The 21,021-nt window shown below is 42.2% G+C and overlaps 1 protein-coding gene across 4 annotated transcripts in view; it reads right to left on the bottom strand.

The window, feature by feature from the left end:
- Positions 1 to 21,021, bottom strand: part of SULF1 (sulfatase 1) — a 184,007-nt gene continuing 162,986 nt past the window's right edge. For 2 of the 4 annotated variants that reach the window (XM_065902840.1, XM_065902841.1), the window contains exons 15-21: positions 19,589 to 19,685; positions 19,083 to 19,177; positions 18,702 to 18,767; positions 17,366 to 17,538; positions 15,194 to 15,336; positions 14,977 to 15,100; positions 12,791 to 12,891 (exon numbers count right to left, since the gene is read on the bottom strand). In XM_065902840.1, coding sequence (XP_065758912.1) covers positions 12,791 to 12,891; positions 14,977 to 15,100; positions 15,194 to 15,336; positions 17,366 to 17,538; positions 18,702 to 18,767; positions 19,083 to 19,177; positions 19,589 to 19,685 — 799 coding nt within the window. Of the gene's footprint in view, positions 2,299 to 12,790; positions 12,892 to 14,976; positions 15,101 to 15,193; positions 15,337 to 17,365; positions 17,539 to 18,701; positions 18,768 to 19,082; positions 19,178 to 19,588; positions 19,686 to 21,021 lie in introns of those variants that run through there. The other 2 variants (XM_065902842.1, XM_065902843.1) reach the window with 2 other exon arrangements.

Raw genomic sequence — 21,021 nt, forward strand, 5'->3', positions numbered from 1 at the left:
TAAAGTTTAAACTCCTTTTATTTCAAGAAATAGTGCTTCTAGACTTTCCTGAAGCCAGAATTGTTCTATAAAAGTATCACAGAATATTACACAAGATTTTAAAAAACACAATATGCTTCCTAATAACTTGAAACATTTTTTACAAAGCATGTCATTCATGACCATAAATATGTTTCATCTGTCATTCAGCCGGTGACACACACATCTGATAAAGAGTTAATTTTAACATATGTACAGAGTCTATGATAAAGACAAAGTTATCAAAGATTCAACTCTAACATATTAGGTTTTCTTTAAAAGAGTTTACCTTAAACACGTAAAGGTAACATAACTTACCTATGCATTTGATTATCTAAAAATAAAAGGAAAATTACCGTTAAGCTAAAAAATACCTTCTTGGGAAGTTGGCTAGGATACTGCAAACTCTCAGTGAGGTAATAATCCTTTTGCTGGTACTGAAACATCTAAATAGGACAAATATTTTCAAGAACACAGAATTTCAAAAGCAGTTTTCACTTATGCCTTTAAAAAAATCAGAACCTGGTGAAGGCCTTAAAAGTAACCATACAACACATATGGTGCATTTAAATTATGAAACATTCATGAGTTTGTTTTACTGAAGAAAAATTCCTTATATAAATTCAAAACTAGATATATTTTCTCAACACTTAAGCTTATTAGCCAGGTCAAGAAAACAAAACCAAGATAAAAAAAGTCTTCAGTCCTTTTATCCTGTTAAGCAAATAATAAAATTTTAGCAGTTTTAAGCAGATGAACACTTTGAGGCTAGGCACAGAGAAAGCAGGCAATCTTTGTTTTGTTTATTTGTTTATTTTTACCGCCAACATCCTTAGCCATGCCTTTCTGCTAATCGATTTTAGCAAGTCGAGGTAAAACACATGCATTATTTTCTGGCAAAAGCGTATGCTGAACAATATGTGATGATACTGTCTGTCATCCTTGGGGTCCATTTTCCTTTGTCACACTGAGAGCAAGCAGTGAGACTGTGACAAGCCTGGGGGAAAAAATAAGACTAACCAAATAGACATGGCATTCCCATCTCAAAGTGCAAAAATCACTGTGTGAAAAATGAGGGCACTGAAAAATTCCAGTGGTTAAAAATGAATCGAAACCACATAACGCACGCAGTGGAAAACAGATTGAAATTTCACTGAGGATGTCAAGTTTCAGAAACTCAGAAAGGCACAATTCTAGCCATCTTGACTGGATAACATTTGTATACGCACATCTCTAGAACTTTCAAAGGTTAATACTGTTTTAGTGCCCCCCCAAACAAACAAGACCCCACAAATGCACCTTTCTATTCTTGACAAATGCTCGTGACTTAGAAGACCAAGTCCCTAGGTGCATGCCACTTGTGTCCGCACTGACTTCCACTGCACAGGTGTACCTGGGGCAGTTTGGAATGCTGGTTGTCATGATCGCCTTTATTAGTTTACTAAGAACAATTTAAAAAAAATACTGTGTTTAGGGTAAGGTCACATGGCATCTAATCGGAGGAGAGTGGAAAGGAGGCACTGCCTTCTAGACTCTGTAGGTCCACTGTCCTGTGGTTCTTCTCCACTTGGTTTGACATCCTCTCTGTGTTGCTGGAGGAAATAGGCGGCCCCCTGGCGGACTCTCTGATCACCAGATCAGTGGAGTTAGCATCAGGACGTGCAGGAAGACGCAGCTGATCTTCGGAAACATCTTCCTTTGGACGATCATCCTGGGGACGGCCCTTCGGCTGCCTGGGTCTAGGCTGCACCAGCTCTGTCATGCCATCGCCGCTGAAATCAGTTTCAAGGTGATTGATCCCTTCATGCTCCATCCATTTGTCAGTTTTATGATTTCTCCAGTGTTCAGAATCCACACGATGAACTTCGGGAATGTCGTTGTTCCATTCAAGTTGACTGTCTGGACTGAATGTTGGTCGGTTGGAATGCAGGGTAGGAAGGTCAGCCAGCAAGGTCAAAGGAGGCGCTTCCCTATCCCTACCCCTGGGGTCTTCATCCATCTCTGCTGGGGCCAAGAGGTCAGCAGACACAGCCAGGAACCCATCACTTGGAGCACTTTTAGTCTCATTGGCTTGGTTTTGCTCATGGTGACTGTTCAGCAGTGCAAATACTCTATCTACATCCTTCAAGTAATTAGTCCAGTCAGCCAGACTAAGTCTATAGTTTTGTCTGTCCTTGTACGCACTTCCATTCACGCTGTATACATCCTCCGGGCCTTGCCAGCTGCCGTCTGCAGTCAGACTGGGCAGATTAACCTTCCCATCCATCCCATAACTGTCCTCTGTGAAGAGAGATGAAGGTGGATCATTAGTGAGAAAATATGTTCAACCTATTGAATAAGAAACTTGCATTGTTTTTGTGACACAAAGCAATTTGAAATAAAACATGGAAAAGTATGTGTCTCTAGTAATTTGTTATCAAGGACTGGCCTTAGGTTACAGGAGTGATTTAATGAGAATGAACTTTGGAAAGAAGGCTGAACGAGTGAGGAATTCTATGACAGGCTTGGTTGGTACTGGGAACACACTGGTATTACCTGTCAGAGGGCTTATGATTTACTCCTGGCTCTACTCAAGTCACCTATATAACCAGGAAATCAAGTTTGTTAGTCCCTCTGAGTCTTGGTCCCTCATCTTCCAAATATAGCTATGTGTTAAAACCTTTATTACATACAGAGCCACTAGATGAATTATGTTGCAGAGTAATTTAATGTCATAGACAACACTTTGTAAGATATTTTTATTTTATTATTTTATACTCCCTGACAGTTTAAAAGCACATTTGAACGCAATTAAATATTTGCATCTATTTAACTTCAAATTAGATCTGTTTCTTTGATTGTTTTTGTTTTTTTCTCTAAAAATTCTATCCTTTAAAGAAACCAACCACTGAGTGGTTTTGCACAGCATTCAGTGAACCCACCGGCTTTCTCGCTCTGATTTTTCTACATCATCAAGATGACTATAGTTCTGCAGAAAACAATGTCTTTTCCCTAGGTGTGCCCAAGTACCACTTAAGAAGAGGTGGCCTAGATGAAGGCAATGAACTACCTAGAAAGCAGTACAGAGAATCCTAGAATCTTCAAATCACCTGTAAGTTAAAAAAAAAAAATTAATACTGAATCCCAGTAAGAGCTGTGTCTCACAGTTTGGGCACCAGCCCTGGGAAGACTGTATAGAAGAGAGAGGAAGGAAGTGAGAATGGGATCAAAGATGGATCTGAAATCCTTGCTGGAAAGAATGTCAACCTGTCGTATAAAACTCTGTCGAGTCTCGGTAAAATGTGGTTGCGACAATGAAGAAAAGACTGAAGGGAGCATGAATGGAGATGACAGTCTTGAAAGGCATCACTTTGGGGGGAAAAAGGATACAAAGGAAGAGAGAAATGGCCTTCAAAAACTGGGTGATAAAGGAAAACAGAAGCCAAGAGGGTGAGCTTTCAGTCCTGTAATAAAAAAAGAGAAATAGACAAACCGGACGACACAACCTCTTACAACCCCATCCCCAAATAATAATACAATAAAAAGTAAAAAAAAAAAAAAAAAAAAAAAGTATGCTTGGTTACACTGACAGAAAAGGATCTTCTGTGGAAATACTTGAAGTCCCTGAAATTAATAAAAGCAGTCTAAATATAAGCACAATTGTTACAAAAGAAAATAAAAAATAAGTATAAAAAGTCTACCATCTTATGAAAGTGTCCCTGCCAAAATAAACCGGAAACTGAAGAAAACCGCAACATAATGCTGTTAAGTAAATGAAATCTTCTCAATCAAGTATCCGAGGATGTGAAAGCCACCTTAGATCAAACATTAAAGTATGAACCAAGGATTATATATCCAGCCAAACTCTCCTTTAAGTATCAAGGCTACAGGAAAACAGTTTCAAACATGGAAGAATGCAAAGAACATGGGACACATCAGCTCATCTTGAACAGTCTCCCAGAGAATGAGTTTCATTCAATCAAGAAATCACTGGGGAAACTTCAGCAAAAGGATGGGTGGTGAGCATTTAACACGTTTATCAGATCCAGGAGTGAAACAAAATTAATAAGGCAAAGAACAGAAAAATGATATATCTAATTAATAAATATTGATAATAAATCACACCCTGGTTCTTAAAAAAAAAAAAGGCTCCAAATAGTAACTAGCTCACCTAATTATGAAAAAAGGGACCAATTTCAGATAGACAAAATAGATCATGACAAGGGAGAAATAGTGATTGAAATATACAAAATTTAAAAAGTAAACAAGTACTCTGGAGACATCAACGCAAATCAATGGAAAAAACCTAGATGAAACATAATTGTCTAGGAAAATATGTTGTATTGAAATTGATCCAATAAAGGTAGAAAGTTTAAACAGAACAAGTCCCAAAGAAGGAAAATACAGGTTTATTAGCTTTATATAATTACATAAGTTTATAAAAACTACTTAAGAACTTTCCCTCAGTGTTATAAGAACTAAGCTACAAAGAAGCTTCCCTGGTGGCTCAGCAGTAAAGAATCCAGCTGCCAGTGCAGGAGACATGGGTTCAATCCCTGGGTTGGGAAGATCCCCTGGAGGCAGACATGGCAACCCACTCTAGTATTCTTGCCTGGAGAATTCTATGCACAGAGGAGCCTGGTGGGCTACAGTTCACCAGGTTGCCTTGGATATGACTGAGCGACTAAAATAACAAACAGCAAAGAAGCAACAGGTCACTATAGTTTCACAGGAGAATTTTACCAAGCCTTCAAGGAAAAGAACATCTCAATGCTATACTAACGGTTCTAGAGCATAGAACTACTACTACAACTAAAAACAACAACAACAGGCGTGGGGGTAGTCATTAGTTATGACAGTAATAGGAAACCAATACCTAAAAAGATAACATAGCATAAACACAAAGACAGTTTCAGACTGAATCACGTATAAGATGACACAAAAATCCTAAATAAAATATTAGTGAAGAGAATTCAATATTATATTAAGAAAATAACATATGATGGTCTAGCAAAATTTATTCCAGAAATGTAAGGTTAGTTGGTCCACTCTTAGCAAATCTATTAATATAACATATCGTATTAGTAGATCTAAAGAGAAAAATCATCTGAGTATCTCCATAAATGCTGAAAAGGTTTTTGACAACCTCAACATTCATTAAATACCAAAAACACTAAAAATTTACTAAAAAAGAATTGATGGCTATTTCCCTAACATAACAAAAGCATATATATCTTAGTCCTAAAGCCTGCTTCTCACTTCACTTCATGGAAAAATCCTGAAATTACTTTCACTAAGAACAGGGACAAGATAACATTGTACTGAAAACATTAGCTTATTCAATCAGATAAATCAATGAGACACATAAATGGGAAAACAAGCAAAACTATCTCTGCAAATGTTTGACAGTATACCTGGGAAATCCAAGAGAATACGTGACAAAGCTGACTGAAAAGAAATTTAAAAGGTAGCAGGTAGTAAAATTAATGTACAGAAACCAATAGCCCTCATTATACACAAACAATTATCAAGTAGACGTTTTAATAATGGATGAAAACTTTGTTTATGTAGTAACAAAAACGATAAGGTGTTTATAAATACACTTAACAAGAAATGTGGAAAATCTTTAAGAAAATACTTTTTAAAAGCTCCTGAAAGACCCATAAATATAAAGACCCATAAATGTACTTGGCCAAATGGAAAAATGTCCTTTGTTTGACAGAGCATCACGAAGATATAAATTCTTTTCAATAATTAATATTTTATAATAACTATAAATATAGTTATAACTTCTAAAAATTGTGAATCACTATAAAGTACACCTGTAATTTATGTAATATTGTACATCAAATATATTTCAATAAAAAAAAACTAACTCTTCCTGACAATTCTTTCAGAAACCAGATAGAAAAATGGTCAAAGGCAGAACCAGATGATCTACAAAATATGCCAAATTTGCAGTTGGTGTGAGTTAACAATTCTGCAATTCCTCTCTGTGCCGCAGCATTTACAAAATGACCGAGTCCCCCGAGGATAACAGGAACTGGATTCCAGGGCCCGCCTGTTCCCCCGGGCACACTTCTGGGCAGGGTGCAGACCGCACAGCGCCACCCAGTGGCCCTGGTCCCGACTCACACTCTACCAGCCCTAACGCAGGTCCCCTTCATTGTCTTAGGAAGTCAACCTCACCTCCGACCCTCTAACTTCAAACCCTGGTCTTGACTCGTCTCTTGGTTGAGTGCCTTAAAGAGTCCAGCCGTACTAGCAAAGCAGCTTGAAAAGAAAATGAATTCCTCAGTGTGTATGCCCAGAAGTGGGATTGCTGGGTCTTATGGCAGTTCTATTTCCAGTTTTTTAAGCAATCTTCACACTGTTCTCCATAGTGGCTGTACTAGTTTGCATTCCCACCAACAGTGTAAGAGGGTTCCCTTTTCTCCACACCCTCTCCAGCATTTATTATTTGTAGACTTTTGGATAGCAGCCATCCTGACTGGCGTGTAATGGTACCTCATTGTGGTTTTGATTTGCATTTCTCTAATAATGAGTGATGTTGAGCATCTTTTCATGTGTTTGTTAGCCATCTATATGTCTTCTTTGGAGAAATGTCTGTTTAGTTCTTTGCCCATTTTTTGATCGGGCCTGGTGCACTGGGAAGACCCAGAGGGATCGGGTAGAGAGAGAGGTGGGAGGGGGGATCGAGATGGGGAATACATGTAAATCCATGGCTGATTCATGTCAATGTATGACAAAAACCACTACAATATTGTAAAGTAATTAGCCTCCAAATAATAAAAATAAATGAAAAAAAAAAAAGAGTCAAGGGCAGCATTAATATGGGTAAAAAATAAAATATAATTCAACAACAACAACAACAAAAAGAAAATGGAGCCCTGAGATGTGACCGAGAGAAGAGAGCTTTCTTAGGGCAACAGAGAAAGTTAGTTGCTCAGTTGTGTCTGACTCCTTGAGAACCTATGGACTGTAGCCTGCCAGGCTCCTCTTTCCATGGGATTCTCCAGGCAAGAATACTGGAGTGGGTCGCCATTTCCTTCTCCAGGGGATCTTCCCAACTTAGGGATCGAACCCAGGTCTCCTGCATTGACAGGCAGATTCTTTACTGTCTGAGCCAGCAGGGAAGCTCAGGACAACATAGACCAGGGCAGAAAAGGCTGCATTTTCTCCTTTTGATCACAAGAGATTCCGGTGGTTCCGAGAGTGCATTTGTGTGCTGAACTCTGGGTTGCCAATGAGTGATGATGGAGATGGCGCTGGCTCTGATAAGATCTCTTTTTGGGTTTCTTATAGACTAGAGTAGCATTCTTTTATCATTTACTATCCCCGTTCGCATACCACTATCCTCATATGAAATTTTTGCACCCCATATTATTATACCTGACTAGTGATACCCATCCTTCCTGGGGCTTGCTCTATGTCAGGCTCCGTTCTCAGTTTCTGACTAGCAAGACTGGGATTTGAACCCAAGGCAGGCTGGCTTCAGCATCCGTGTTCTCACCACAAACTGCACAGCCTGTAGCACACAGCTGTGTCACCCATAACTGTCTGCTAGGCATGCGCTGTTGCCACAGGGACAAGTGAATCAAAATGAGCCAAAGGGGGTCCTTAAAAAACTGAAAGTAGAACTACCATATAATCTAGCAATCCCACTCTTGGGCATTTATCCAGAGAAAACTCTAATTTGAAAAAATAAATGCACCCTAATGTTCATAGCAATAATACTCACAATAACCAAGACATGGAAGTGATGGAAGTGTATATAGAGGAATGGATAAAGAAGATGTACATATATACAATAGAATAGCACTCAGTCATAAAAAAGAATGAAGTAATGTTATTTGCAGCAACATGGATAGACCTAGAGATGATCATACTAAGTGAAATAAATCAGAGAAAGTCAAATATCATACGATATCACTTATATGTGGAATCTAAAAAAGATACCAATAAACTTATTTACAAAAGAGAAACAGACTCACAGACATAGAAGACAAAGTTATGGTTACCAAAGAGGACAGAGAAAGGGGAGGGTAAATTAGGAGTATGGGATGAGCAGATATCTATTATAATATAACACGGATAAACACAGTCTCACTGTATAGCACAGGGAACTATATTCAATATCTTATAATAACCTATAATAGGAAATAATCTGAAAAAGAACAGATAAGACATGAAGCATAGCATATAGCATAGCGTGTGTGCTCAGTTGGGTCCAACTCTTTGTGACCCCATGGACTGCAGCCTGTCAGGCTCCTCTGTCGGTAGGATTCTCCTGGAGTGGGTACCATCTCCTTCTCCAAGATATATGTGCAAAACTGAATTGCTCTGGTGTACACCAGAAATGAATACAACATTGTAAACCAACTATACTTGAAGAAAATGAAAAAGTCGACTTTACACGTAAAAAAAAAAAAGCAAAAGCAATGTGAACAGGAGGCATGGTCGCTGAGGGTGGGCCCCGGGAGGCCTGCTGGCGGGCAGGGCGCAGACAGAAGGGTCAGGAAGCAGCCGTGCCAGCATCAGGCTGCCAAGAACTGACCGTCTGGCCCACGCAGCCACGGGCCCGCACCATGACTGCCAGAGAAGCTCAAAGGTCAGCAGCGTCAGTTCTCACAGGCAACGAGGAAAATAAACACCCCATTAACCTGTGGGTCCTATTCTATTTTGCAACACAGAAACTATTACTTTCAACTCAAGCCAACAATTATTTCCTGAGTCATGGTGGCCACGTTACCGAACTGTATCCTTACTCTGAGCTTGTCCTAACCGGAAAATGAATAAGCAAAGCATTTCAGCTGCCCCTGCCTTATGCACCTACCACGCCAAAAAGAACAACAGCAACAAAAAAAGAAATTGAACTAGGGAGCAGACTTTTTAAAGACCTTCTAAATATGTCTAAGGATTAACCCACAAAATTGAAGGCGGTATAAAAACTCTTCTGTAGTCAGTCTTGTACAAAATACATCTAAAATATTCTGCTGAATTTTCAAGTTCCAAATTCTTCAGGTGTGTTCATTATCATTTTTTAGTTTTTTTTTTTTCATTATCATTTTTATCAAAGGTTTTTGTAATCAGGTTTCACGATTGAAAACGCAATTTAATTAGTTTTCTTCTTTTTTCTTTCTTTCCAGTTTTTGGTGGCACTGCTTGGAATGTGGGATCTCAGTTCCCTGTCCAGGGACGGAACCCATGCCCACTGCATTGGAAGTTCAGTGTCTTAACCACTGGACTGCCAGAGAAGTCACCTAATTAATTTTCTTTAAAAAAAAAAAAATCTTAAAGGATCGAAGCTTCCAAAATCCTGGGAGGACTCAGCGCGGGTAAACTGGGACAGTAGTTTTTCCGACCTTTCTACATCTGCTGCCTGTCAGTCTAACAGAATACAATGAACAGGGGAGGTTACATCAAACACTGCCTTTAAGTGTCCAGTGAGAACACAGGTGTGACAGGTTGATGTTTTCCTGTTTCATCATCTCCTGCCTATAGTGAGGATAGCAGCTGAAAGGTAGTTTGCATCATGGATTATGAAGTGGTAGAGTCTGAAAAACCAGTCATTTTGAGTCAAAGAGAATCCTTAAATTTGTCCATTTGTAAGGAATTTAGAAGGAAAAAAAAAAGCAACAAGGTCACCCTGCACAGAGTTTCGTGCCGCGTTACCAGGGAAGGGGTGACATCAACAACTAAAGTCACCGAGGGCGTGCCAAAATGACTCCAGAAACGATGGCTTTGGCCTCATTTAGTGCTGGTGATGGTGATCAGGGCAGGGGGAGTCCCGGATGTGCGTGCTGAGTTGCGTCAGTTGCATCTGACTCTTCGTGACTCTATGGGCTGCAGCCTGCCAGGCTCATCTGTCCATGGGATTCTCCAGGTAAGAATACTGGAGTGGACTGTCGTGCCCTCCTCTAGGGGAATCTTTCTGACTCAGGAATCGAACCCTGAGTCTCCTGCGTCTCCTGCACTGCAGTCCTGGAAAGCCCAACCCCCCCCCCCCCTTTTTTTTTTTTGGTTTCTATAGCTTTATTCTTTTTTTTCCCCCCCATTTATTTTTATTAGTTGGAGGCTAATTACTTTACAATATTGTAGTGGTTTTTGTCATACATTGACATGAATCAGCCACGGATTTACATGTATTCCCCTTCCCGATCCCCCCCTCCCACCTCCCTCTCCACCCAATCCCTCTGGGTCTTCCCAGTGCACCAGGTCCGAGCACTTGTCTCATGCATCCAACCTGGGCTGGTGATCTGTTTCACCCTTGATAATATACATGTTTCGATGTATATACATTTTGATGAATATACATTCTCTCAAAACATCCCACCCTCGCCTTCTCCCACAGAGTCCAAAAGTCTGTTCTGTACATCTGTGTCTCTTTTTCTGTTTTGCATATAGGGTTATCATTATCATCTTTCTAAATTCCATATATATGTGTTAGTATACTGTATTGGTCTTTATCTTTCTGGCTTACTTCACTCTGTATAATGGGCTTCAGTTTCATCCATCTCATTAGAACTGATTCAAATGAATTCTTTTTAACGGCTGAGTAATATTCCATGGTGTATATGTACCACAGCTTCCTTATTCATTCGTCTTATAGCTTTATTTTAAAGTCTCAAATAGATGCCGGGTGAAAAATATTACATAGTGACTTTTACAGGCATTATTTTAAAAAATCATTCCTAAGAAAGATAAATTGTATTCAATTAAATTGATTTCAAAAATCCATTATATATTGTTTTTAGCTGGTTCTTCAATAATTACTTAATAGTTTCATTGTCTTCCATGTATGACTTAGATTCATGATCAAAAGTAGTAAATCTCTGCTTTGGTACCATTGTAGTTTTCATTTTTCCAAAAGTTTTTACTTTTGGTGAAGTCCAATTTGTCCAAATATTGAAAAATTTCTCTTTTAGAATTTGTGTTTTTATGTCACAAGGGATTAAAAAATCCCTTTAATCATGACTGGAATGGAGAGAACATTCTTCATCTCAGAGCTATCAGAGGATGGCTTGTGAAGAAGAACTCTTCCTCAGCTCCAACCAGACTTGTGTCTATATCTTTTACCTCTGTCATGAGAGAAATAAAAGAGGGCCAGACGGAACATCCCTTGGCTGTAGAATTGAGTGCCTCATAAAATAACTGTAAAGTCAATGTCTAGTGTGGGGTCTGCTTAAAATGCCCTGTTTGAGAAATGTCTTAAAGGGACCCCCAGGAGGCAGACAGATGAATCCCAGTGTGTGAGATAGTATTACCTCATTAGCACATGGCCCCGGAGGGAGACGAGCTTAGGAGGGGGTTTTCTGTTCTGTCTTATGCATGCTGGGGGAGGGGACCCAGGGTGGGTGTGGGGGCAGAGTGAGGAAAGGGAAGAAAAAGGACAAGAGGGAAGAGAAAAAGAAGACAGAGAGAGATGGTTATCATGGATCCTCACAAGTCCAAGTTCCTTTGTCTTGTTTGATGCTTACACCTTCCCCGCCACCACCCAGCTTCTCCTGGCACCAATAAACTGCCCTTTAAAAGAAGGCATGTGACAGCTTCCCGGGTGGCTCAGATGGTAAAGAATCCGCCTGCAATGCGGGAGGCCTGGGTTTAATCCCTGGGTCAGGAAGATCCCTTGGAGAAGGGGATGGCAACCCACCCTAGTATTCTTGCCTGGAGAATCCCATGGAAAGAGGAGCCTGGCGGGCTACAGTCCACAGGGCTGCAAAGAGTCGGACACAACTCAATACAAGCACAAGCACAAGCAAATACACATGCAGCTTGCCTGTGCTTAAAAAAAGGAATCTGAGACCACAGCTCAGCAGGCTTGAGGGAGGGCAGGGCCACCATGACATCCTGGAAGGGCAATATTCTTCAGTTTCTCCAACACAACGTCAAAATGCGTAACACCAACGAAGTCCATGTTCCTTTGATGGAATCATTTCTCCCAAGAGGATTCAGGAACTAAGGCTGTGCCTCAGTTTCCCCGCAGTAAGGCAGTAAGGACAGGTCCCTCCCGCACCACACAGCATGCTTCTGACAGACCTGCCTGAGGTCTCAGCAGGCAGTAGAAGGTTATGAGCAAGGGCCGACCCAGTCACCAGGTGTTTGGGGTCCTCCTCCCCGACCCCAGAGCACAGGGAGGCAGGAGGGCGCCTCGGGTGGGGGCGGCTAGAGGGAAAGAAGGAGACTGGGCCCAGGGCTGGTCTTCACGCTTTTGTGTGTCAGGGCTAATGTCCCCATGACGCGCTGAGACCTTCCTGCGAGCCTCGACTCTAGGGTCATGGACCCCCGCTTTCCCCCTTCACACACCACCACCTTACAGAGCTTCTGAGCCCCAGCGTGGCTGCTTTGATCACCACAGCTAATTACGGACCGTGAACAAGGACACGCCTTATCTTTCCTCCAGCTCTACCATGCCTTTACATTCCCATGATCCCTTTTGTGATACTGACGTCACAGTTCATGAAATCGCTAGCTCGTTGCCATGACGCCTCCCCAGCAAATCGACGTGTAAGAACCACCAGGAAAATAATGCTCTCTGCTTTTTCCCAGGGCTCCCGAAGGTCATTCTGTTTTCTCCCCCTTCCCGCCATTCCATGCTGCCAAGCACCATCCAAGAAGCAGACAAGCACGAGTGAGTCAAGGCTCTGAGACACATCTGGTTGTGACGGTGAGCTGACTTCAAAGCAAAAATGACAGGTCTGTTCCCAACGACACAAGACGGTGGAGAGAGCTGTTAGAACATGCATGCACCCCAAGCTATGCTCTGAGCGACAAGGTGAGGGGCGGAAATGAGTTAAAATGGCTCGATCATGCAATTATTGGGAAAGCAGCTGCCAAGGAGAATAAAAAAGTCTGAATACCTGTGCAGGTCATAGCTTCCTCCATCTTTATTTCCTGATATAGGAAAATATAAGAGTAATTTATGTTAGCTTTAGAACTCATAAAACCACCCCCTCTGTCCTGTTTCATGCACAACCTCTAAACCCTAGAAAGAAACATATCATGTGAAATATAGACAGCGCCGGAGTCCAACAGAGCTTTTCTGTTAGGTTCAAAATGAGGATGGAAAGCTATACATAAAAAAAGGGTTTAAGATAAAACATATTGGAGTTTACATGAAAAACAGGTGGGGGTGAGATAGGAGAGTCCATTTCAAAGTAATAAGACGAGTACTTCCCAAAGTCCAAGTAAGTCTCAGGAATAGTTAACTTTTGGTGACTTTAGACCAAACACTTCGAAAAAAGGGCCAACAATCATCTCTCTTAGGAATCGTCTAGAAGTGGACAGGACGGCTTGAAGTGTAACAGCAAAAACAGGCTCCACCTGGCATGTCACTCACAATTCAGAGGCTTGATCAGGTTTCACTAAGCAGAGCTGCCATGTCATCACCAATAAGAGTGCTATGTGCTTCAGGGAAGAGCTATCTGGGGGTCATATTTCTAGTGCCTCTAATGGCTGTTCCAGTTTCCAGGCTTTTTTTTTTTCTTTAGGATGTGAGGAAAAGGTCAACAGATAAACCAGATATCTGAAAAGGTTTAAGTTGAGTGGAGCTATCGACCAAAAGATCTGGACTCTCCTGGTTGGTGATGAATTCCACTAAGGTATGAATGGAGGGGTGGTGACTGACAGCTGTGAGGGGACCGCCCACAGGATTTAGAATTTTCAAGCTGCAACTTGCAGCTTGAAAGCCTCCGGGACACAATACTGGTGGAAGTGACTGGTGACGATGCTGACATTTCAGGATGCACCCTGGCTCCTCATCCCCATCAATCACGTGGCCCAGGGAGCCGCCTGCTTTTATTGCTGGTGATGCTGCTGATGCCGGCTTATAGGGGACCCACAGACACAGGCCCTTAGGGGCACTGAGAAAACTCAGCTGCCAGCAGAGGGTTCTTGCAAATTGCTCCCCACTGCCTATGGGTCCAGGCTTCCCGGGTGACACTAATGGTAAAGCACTCCCCTGCCAATGCAGGACATGTTAAGAGACACAGGTTCAATCCCTGGGTCAGGAAGCTTCCCTGGAGAAGGGCAGGGTAACCCACTCCAGTATTCTTGCCTGGAGAATCCCATGGACAGAGGAGCCTGGTGGGCTACAGTCCATGGGGTCGCAAAGAGTTGGACACAACTGAGGTGACTTAGCACATAGCACACGCCTATGGGTCAAACTTTTGGCCCCTTTGGGGTTGACATGTTATGCCCTTGGCCAGCTCCAGCGCTTTCTCTTTCCTTCTATGGACAACTGATGTTTACATTTCTATAGGAATTATGAGAAAATCAGTCTTCTCATTAACTAGGAAAGAGCTGGGGCAGACACTGAAAAGAACTGCTCTCCAGGAGCCAAAGGAGAAATGAGTGAGTTTAGCACTGCAGACCAGGGAGGGAATTTCAGGCTGATTCCATGTCAGCCCTCTTAAACTTTCAGATCTCAAAACAACATCCTGCTCAAACATCTCTAGTTCCAGATGGGAAATATTGGCAAAAGAAATCTAATTCAGCGTGTCATGGGCAGGTATCCAGTTGGGTAAGTTTCAAACTCTGAAAGGCAGAAATAGGGCATTGTGTGTTTCCATCCCAATTCTCTTTAAAAAAAAAAAAAAGAATTTCCCAGCCGACCTAGAGTATCTCTTATGACTGTTGACAGCAATAATAAATAAACTCCCGCTGCTTTCATCCCATCTTCCAATGGATGCTTTCATCAGATATTGAGGTTTACTAAGAGAATGCATCTTTGGGAGAGATGGAATGAAACGCCCACCAAATCTTTGGGGGTATTAAATTTTTCATTAGTGCACCCAGAGCTAAATTTATTGAACAAAGTATGTTTGGAATTGCCTGGAAAGTTTCCTGTAAGGGTCCCAAACGATAAGCTTTCACGTCTTCTCTCCCCAGCTATATGTTTCCAAGGCAGAAAACTTGACCACAAAAAGAATTTTCCAGGTACTACTATAGGAAGAAAAAATTCTTTTTTTTTTTCCTTACCAACTTCAAGGCCCTTGGGTCTTGGGTTGCACTGCTTATACCCTTGACAGCTCCTGAGTTCCATCAGCTGCAGATGTAGCTGATTCAAAACGCCCCGTTCAACTGTGTGCACAGTGTTTGTGAGCTGTGGGTGAAGAGGCCAGGACAACAGCTTTAAGCTCGTGTTCTCCTCATTCCATTTTCAATAGCTTCACAAAAAGAGAACATAGTGACTTACCTGATAAGGATCTGTATTCATATCAAAATACTCCAAAAAGCCAGTGGCAAACTCACAGAAGAGAAAATTATGCGTCTCATTAACTGTCCGCAAACACCAGTAGGTGTTATTGTTAGAGCTCGTACAAGCACAGAAGGACCCCACTGTTGGTGAGACAGAAAACAAAGGGAAGAGGGTGAGACAAGGTGGCCGCCGAGCTACAACATTTTCTTGTCTTCACATTTTAAAGTTCGTATTTTCTCTCTTGCAAATACTGTGTGGGTGGACATTAAAAGTACTCTATTTCCCCCCCTTCTCTATACAAATTTGCTGTGAGATTAGGTGAAGATGGAAAAAACAGTGGCGACTCATGAAGGTGAAGTTTCAAGCCTGTTCGTCTGCTGTCCCCTAAGTTCTGCTGGGTATTGATCTCTAAAACCCAGTGATGAGTGGAGAGAAGGAAGGAAAGTATCAGAACTCCTCTTTATGGTTGTTGTAATTTTTTATAAAAATGAAAAGAAAAAGTTACTTAATAAAAAGATGGACCCAGGGCCTTAGCTTGTTTTGAATGTCAGATGGTCGAGTGTTACAAATGGGCCCTGGAAACAGAGGGGATTCTGCAGTGTAGATGGACTTGGAGAAGGCTTGAATTTTGCTCAGAGGATTTAAGGACATTGAAATTTGTGATGTGATAGGCTCTCCATAACACTTGAACGTGAGATGGACAGTTACCATGAACATCTTTTGTACCATACAGAAGTTCACTGGTTAATTTGTAGAACGTATGTGAAAGAGCTGTCAAATTAAAGCTGCTACTGCGTGTACGCATTCATCCCAAACTCCCTAACTCCCCCAATTCTTTACATTCTGTGAGTCTGCTTTTGTTTTGTGAGTTGTGCATGCATGCTCAGTCATGACTGACTCTTTACGACCCTGGACTGTAGTCCAGCAAATCCCTATGTCCGTGGATTTCCCGGGCAAGAATACTGGAGTGGGTTGCCATTTCCTACTCCAGCGGATCTTCCTGACCCAGGGATTGAACCCAAGTCTACTGCATCTCCTGTATTGCAGGTGGATTCTTTACCACTAAGCCACCTGGTAAGCCCATGTAAACATAAGTGCAAACACAGACACTGAAATGAAGACACATGTAAAAAGAAAGATAAAACAAAAATGGTCATAAGATAGGCCCTAGGTCTCTCCCTAACCCCTAGGTCTGTGGGTTCCTTCAAATCTCCAAATTCAGTTTGAGAAGCACTGACCTGGGAGCCCTATTGCGATCCTTTCAACTAGATTTGGTGTTTTAGCTACTCTGTGGGCTGGCTGGCCTTCATGCGAAAAGCTGGTACTGAAGGGGACTGAGAATAAATCTGACAGAGTCCCTGCATTCAAGGAGTTTTACTTCCTTTCGTGATATGCAGAACGTGTTCTTGAAGAAAGCAGAAATGAAGTATATTTGGGGTAAAAGTGTTCATCCATTTATTCAGTTACTTATTGACAGAGCAGTCTTGCTGGGCCAGAAGTCTGTCAAGGACTGGGGACCGTGTGAAATATCACTGGGAGAAAAACCCATGGAGAGCTTGGCATTTTCAAACAAAAGACCAAAATAAAAATTTCTAAAGAAACCAAGTAATTTAGGGGCAAAAATTATCCTAGTTGTCGGTAGAGAAAAATGATACAATACTTTAATCTAGAATCTTTCTAGATGCCTGGATTCAAGCTGCTGAATTCCTTAGTCTAAGTAACTGGGTGAGCTGCTGGCTGTCCATACAGTGGCAGGAAATGGCACTTTCTTTTCTTTTCTTTTTTTTTTTGTCAGTACTGTGCAGCCTGTGGGCTTCCCAGGCGGCACTAGTCGTGAAGAACCCGGCTGCCAATGCAGGAGACGTAAGAGACGCAGGTTCGAGCCCTGGGTTGAGAAGATCCCCTGGAGGAGGGCATGGCCACCCACTCCAGTATTCTTGGCTGGAGAATCCCATGGACAGAGGAGCCTGGAGGGCTACAGTCCATGGGGTCACAAGGGGTCAGATGTGACTGAAGTGACTTAGCAGGCATGCGTGCATGCTCAGCGTGTGGGATCTTAGTTTCCTGACTAGGGATCGAACCCTGGTGCCCCTGCATTGGAAGGGCAGAGTCTCAACCTCTGGCCCACCAGGGAAGTCCAGGAAGTAGCACTCAGATGGAGCGACTCACGGTTCCAGAACGGGGCTGTCTGCCAGTGGCTGTTGTCGTGTGTGAAGCAGGTGAGGCCGGGGAGGCTGCACTCCTCGCCCTTGCGCTGCCTCTTCTTCTCCTTCCTGGCTTTCTTCCTCCTGCGGTTCTCCTTGTAAAGCTGCAGCTTGCTGTCTACTTCTTGAGCGGCTTCTCTATTTCAACAGAAGGGACATTTAAATGATCAGAAAGCACTTTCTCAAGTAAAAACAGGATTGTTGCTGTGAGTCACACACACACATTCAGGCATAAGATAACAGACACACAATAATAGATGGCCTTAAGTTTTCAGGGCTTCTCTGGTGGCTCAGACGGTAAAGAATCCTCTTGCGATGTGGGAGACCTGGGTTTGATCCCTGGGTCGGGAAGATCCCCTGGAGAAGGGAATGGCTACCCACTCCAGGATTCTTGCCTGGAGAATTCCATGGATAGAGGAGCCTGGTGGACTACAGTCCATGAGGTCGCAAAGAGTCAGACACGACTGAGCGACTTTCATTTTAAGTTTTCAGAGCGCCTCAAAGCACGGAATATAATCAGTGACATTGAAGACAAACTCATTAAGTGACAACACCCTTAGAATTTTACTATCTCAACAGGATCAACATTCTCTTCCTTACTGAATGCAAACGTTGATGGAAATAAATGTCAATGTGAATCAGAAGATTCCGCTAGTCATTCCCTTTGGACGAGTTGGCTCAACCTCCTGGCAGCTCAGTGTCTATCAGCTATGAAATCAGTGATTGGTTGGATTAGATAACTTGAATTAGGTTTCTAGAATTCTATTGACAAATCCTACAAATCAGGCTTGGAAAGAATTAAAAAAAAAAACTGTTTTCACTTTTTCGATTTTTCCATGAAGGACTCAAATTTTGTTGAGGTTCAAATATTAAATTCCTCTTATACGCTAATTTTACTATTATTTTAAAAAGATGTTGATTTCTTCCAGCTTTCAGAATTCAACACAATTGCAGGCTGCTCTACAGAACACAGGGACCTAATTCAGTGAGTCCACGTGTCCTGATCACTGCCCACAGAAAGCTGTGCATGGAGGACAAGCCAGTTAGCAGCCGGTGTATCGTCAGAGGGAACACGTGGAATTAGACTAGAGCCCCATGTGATGCCCCCTCATGGGATTCCAAAAGCAAGGATTGCCTCGGTCCCTTGGCAAGATGTGGGCTTGCTTTCAACTTCTTAATACCCTCCCAGTTGCATCTAATTTTTTCAAGCCGCATCACTCAGAATAGAGTTCCAGTCACCTTTCAGAAATGCCCAGCAAACAGTCCTTCACTCCCAGCAAATGTAGCAAATGGTTACTTACTTGAATGGGTGAAGGTGGCTCTTTAATTTCTCTTGCTTTTTCACACCTTTCTCTTTGTTGTAATAGCTGCAGTTGCAAGAAGGTTAAAAAGTGAGTTTTGATAATCATGCATTTCACCAAATAATTCATTTGTAAAATGGAAGCAAAATGGAAAGTAGGCAGTTATTTTGTTATATGTAACAGTTTTAAGGGGACTTTTTTTTAACCTTCCACTTGGGTTTATGACATATTTAATTTGACTGAAATGGTTTAGATCATTATAATATACATTAGGGAATTCAGTTTATTAAACTTTTTATTGGTGAAACAGAGGTGAGCCTCGTGCGCTTCACTGTAGCGCGTGTTTTGAAGATGATTCTGGGGTGGGACACGCACACACACCTCTGTTTACTGCACCCACACTCCTCAGGCTTCCTTCTCTTCAGATGCCCTCGCACTTCTCTCAAATTCTTAATTTTATCTTGCAAAGCTTCAATCTGGAAAACACACACACCAACAGTGACATCGTAAGGTCAAGATTTTCTGTATGAGGTAACTTTCCACCCTGTTTTCCGTGATCCATAATTACAGCTATTCATCTGAGATAATAGTTTGGAAACAAGCTGAGCACAGACTAGGTCTACCTCTATATATCATCCAATGTGTTATAATAAGTATTAACAGCTGACTCTTTTATAATCGAATCATTTTGCTCACAGAGATTTCAAGAGGTCAGGCTTTTCTCGCTATTTTGCTTTCTGTCAGGACTATCACTGTATCATTGGAGAAAGACAAGTACCTTGTTCTGTTTTTCACCTAATTATAAAAAAGGATGAGCGTGCACAGCAGGGCTAGTGAGCAGAGCTTGCAACTGGAATACACCTGCCAATCACGTGGCTATTGCTCACCTCTTTATCAATGAAGGCCTTGTGGTCCTTCCAGGCTCTGGCTGATTGATAAAGTTCTCTCTCACAATGGATTGTATCATTTGGGAGAATAAAGCACCTGCAAAAACAAGCTACATTAGAAATAGGTTTCTATTCTAGTATCAGAAAACATCAGAGGGACTTCCCTGGTGGTCCAGTGGTTAAGACTGCTCTCCCAATGCAGGGGGCAGAGGTCCGATCCCTGGTCAGGGAACTAAGATTCCATATGCCACGTGGCCAAAAAGTAAAAAACAAAGAAATTTTTAAAAGGCACCTAATGTTGGTTCCGAGGCTCTTTGGAAAACACTTAAAAAAAGGCAAGTAGTTAAAAAAAAATTAGGAATAGCAGAGGGAACTTCATTATCTAAATGTTTAACTTGTATGCTAGCATTAATTTGGAGCTGAGCCATAAACAAGGATAAGTGGGACTATTTCCTGGCAACTGGCAAGGACAGAGGATGGTGTCAGAGAGACATCATCACAAAGTCAGACGCAATATTCAAGCATCACCCCAAACTCCATTTCTGAAAGCCCCACCAAATACTGTAGGAAAAGAATGAGGTTCTCACAGCCGTAATGGAAGTGACTGACTTGAAGAAAAACAGAGTTAGAAGGGGTTTATTCATCCAGCTCATTTTGTTATAAAGAGCCTGACTGAGGGGCCTCTTTCAATGTGAAGTAAGAAGCAGCCCCAGGGATGGAGAGCAGGTGAGATGGGGTCAGGGTCTATCAACCCTGAAAGAGAAACCAAGCTGGGTCTAAATCTTTCAGTTTCCAACCATAGCCATCACACGTGCCTGGAGACCCTTGTCCCAAAGATAAAAGTCCTGCAGACCTCACGGCACCCTGCCTCCCTAAAGATGAAAAGAAAGCAAAGATATTGCTAATACACTTGGAAAGAAAAGACTTCTCTATCAAGAGCGCACACAGATTTTGGAAAGCACTGAGCAGGGCAGTTGGTGAAAGCCGAGGAGTCATCATCTCCCCCACCCTACCCCGTCTCTGTGATTCTCTGGGATCTGGACAGGTCAGGTGTTTCTGATCTCACATCCATCCCCAAGCTACACCATCTTTCTGGAAGCTTCTCTAGGACCCAGAGTCCTCCCTTGGGCTGTATTTCATCTCTGAAGTCCTGAGGGTAAAGCGCTCTGAGCCACGGTGACCAGGCAGCACGGGGCACCTCTGCAGTCTGGGTTTTCTAGACCCCACAAAGGTAACTGCTTCAGAGCAGAACTCCGTGCCTGCTAAGTTAAGACGTGACAGCATCACTCTGTCTCAGAGCCCAGCTGATCAGCCTTCATGTGATGCTGACCCAAAACAAAAAGTGTCCAAATCGGTGAGTCTGGACTCCTGTCCAGACTCTGGACTCCTGTCTCACCCAGTCGTGCCAGACTCTTTGCAACCCCAGGGACTAT

Source organism: Muntiacus reevesi, chromosome 12 (assembly GCF_963930625.1).
Source record: "Muntiacus reevesi chromosome 12, mMunRee1.1, whole genome shotgun sequence".
NCBI lineage: Eukaryota > Metazoa > Chordata > Mammalia > Artiodactyla > Cervidae > Muntiacus > Muntiacus reevesi.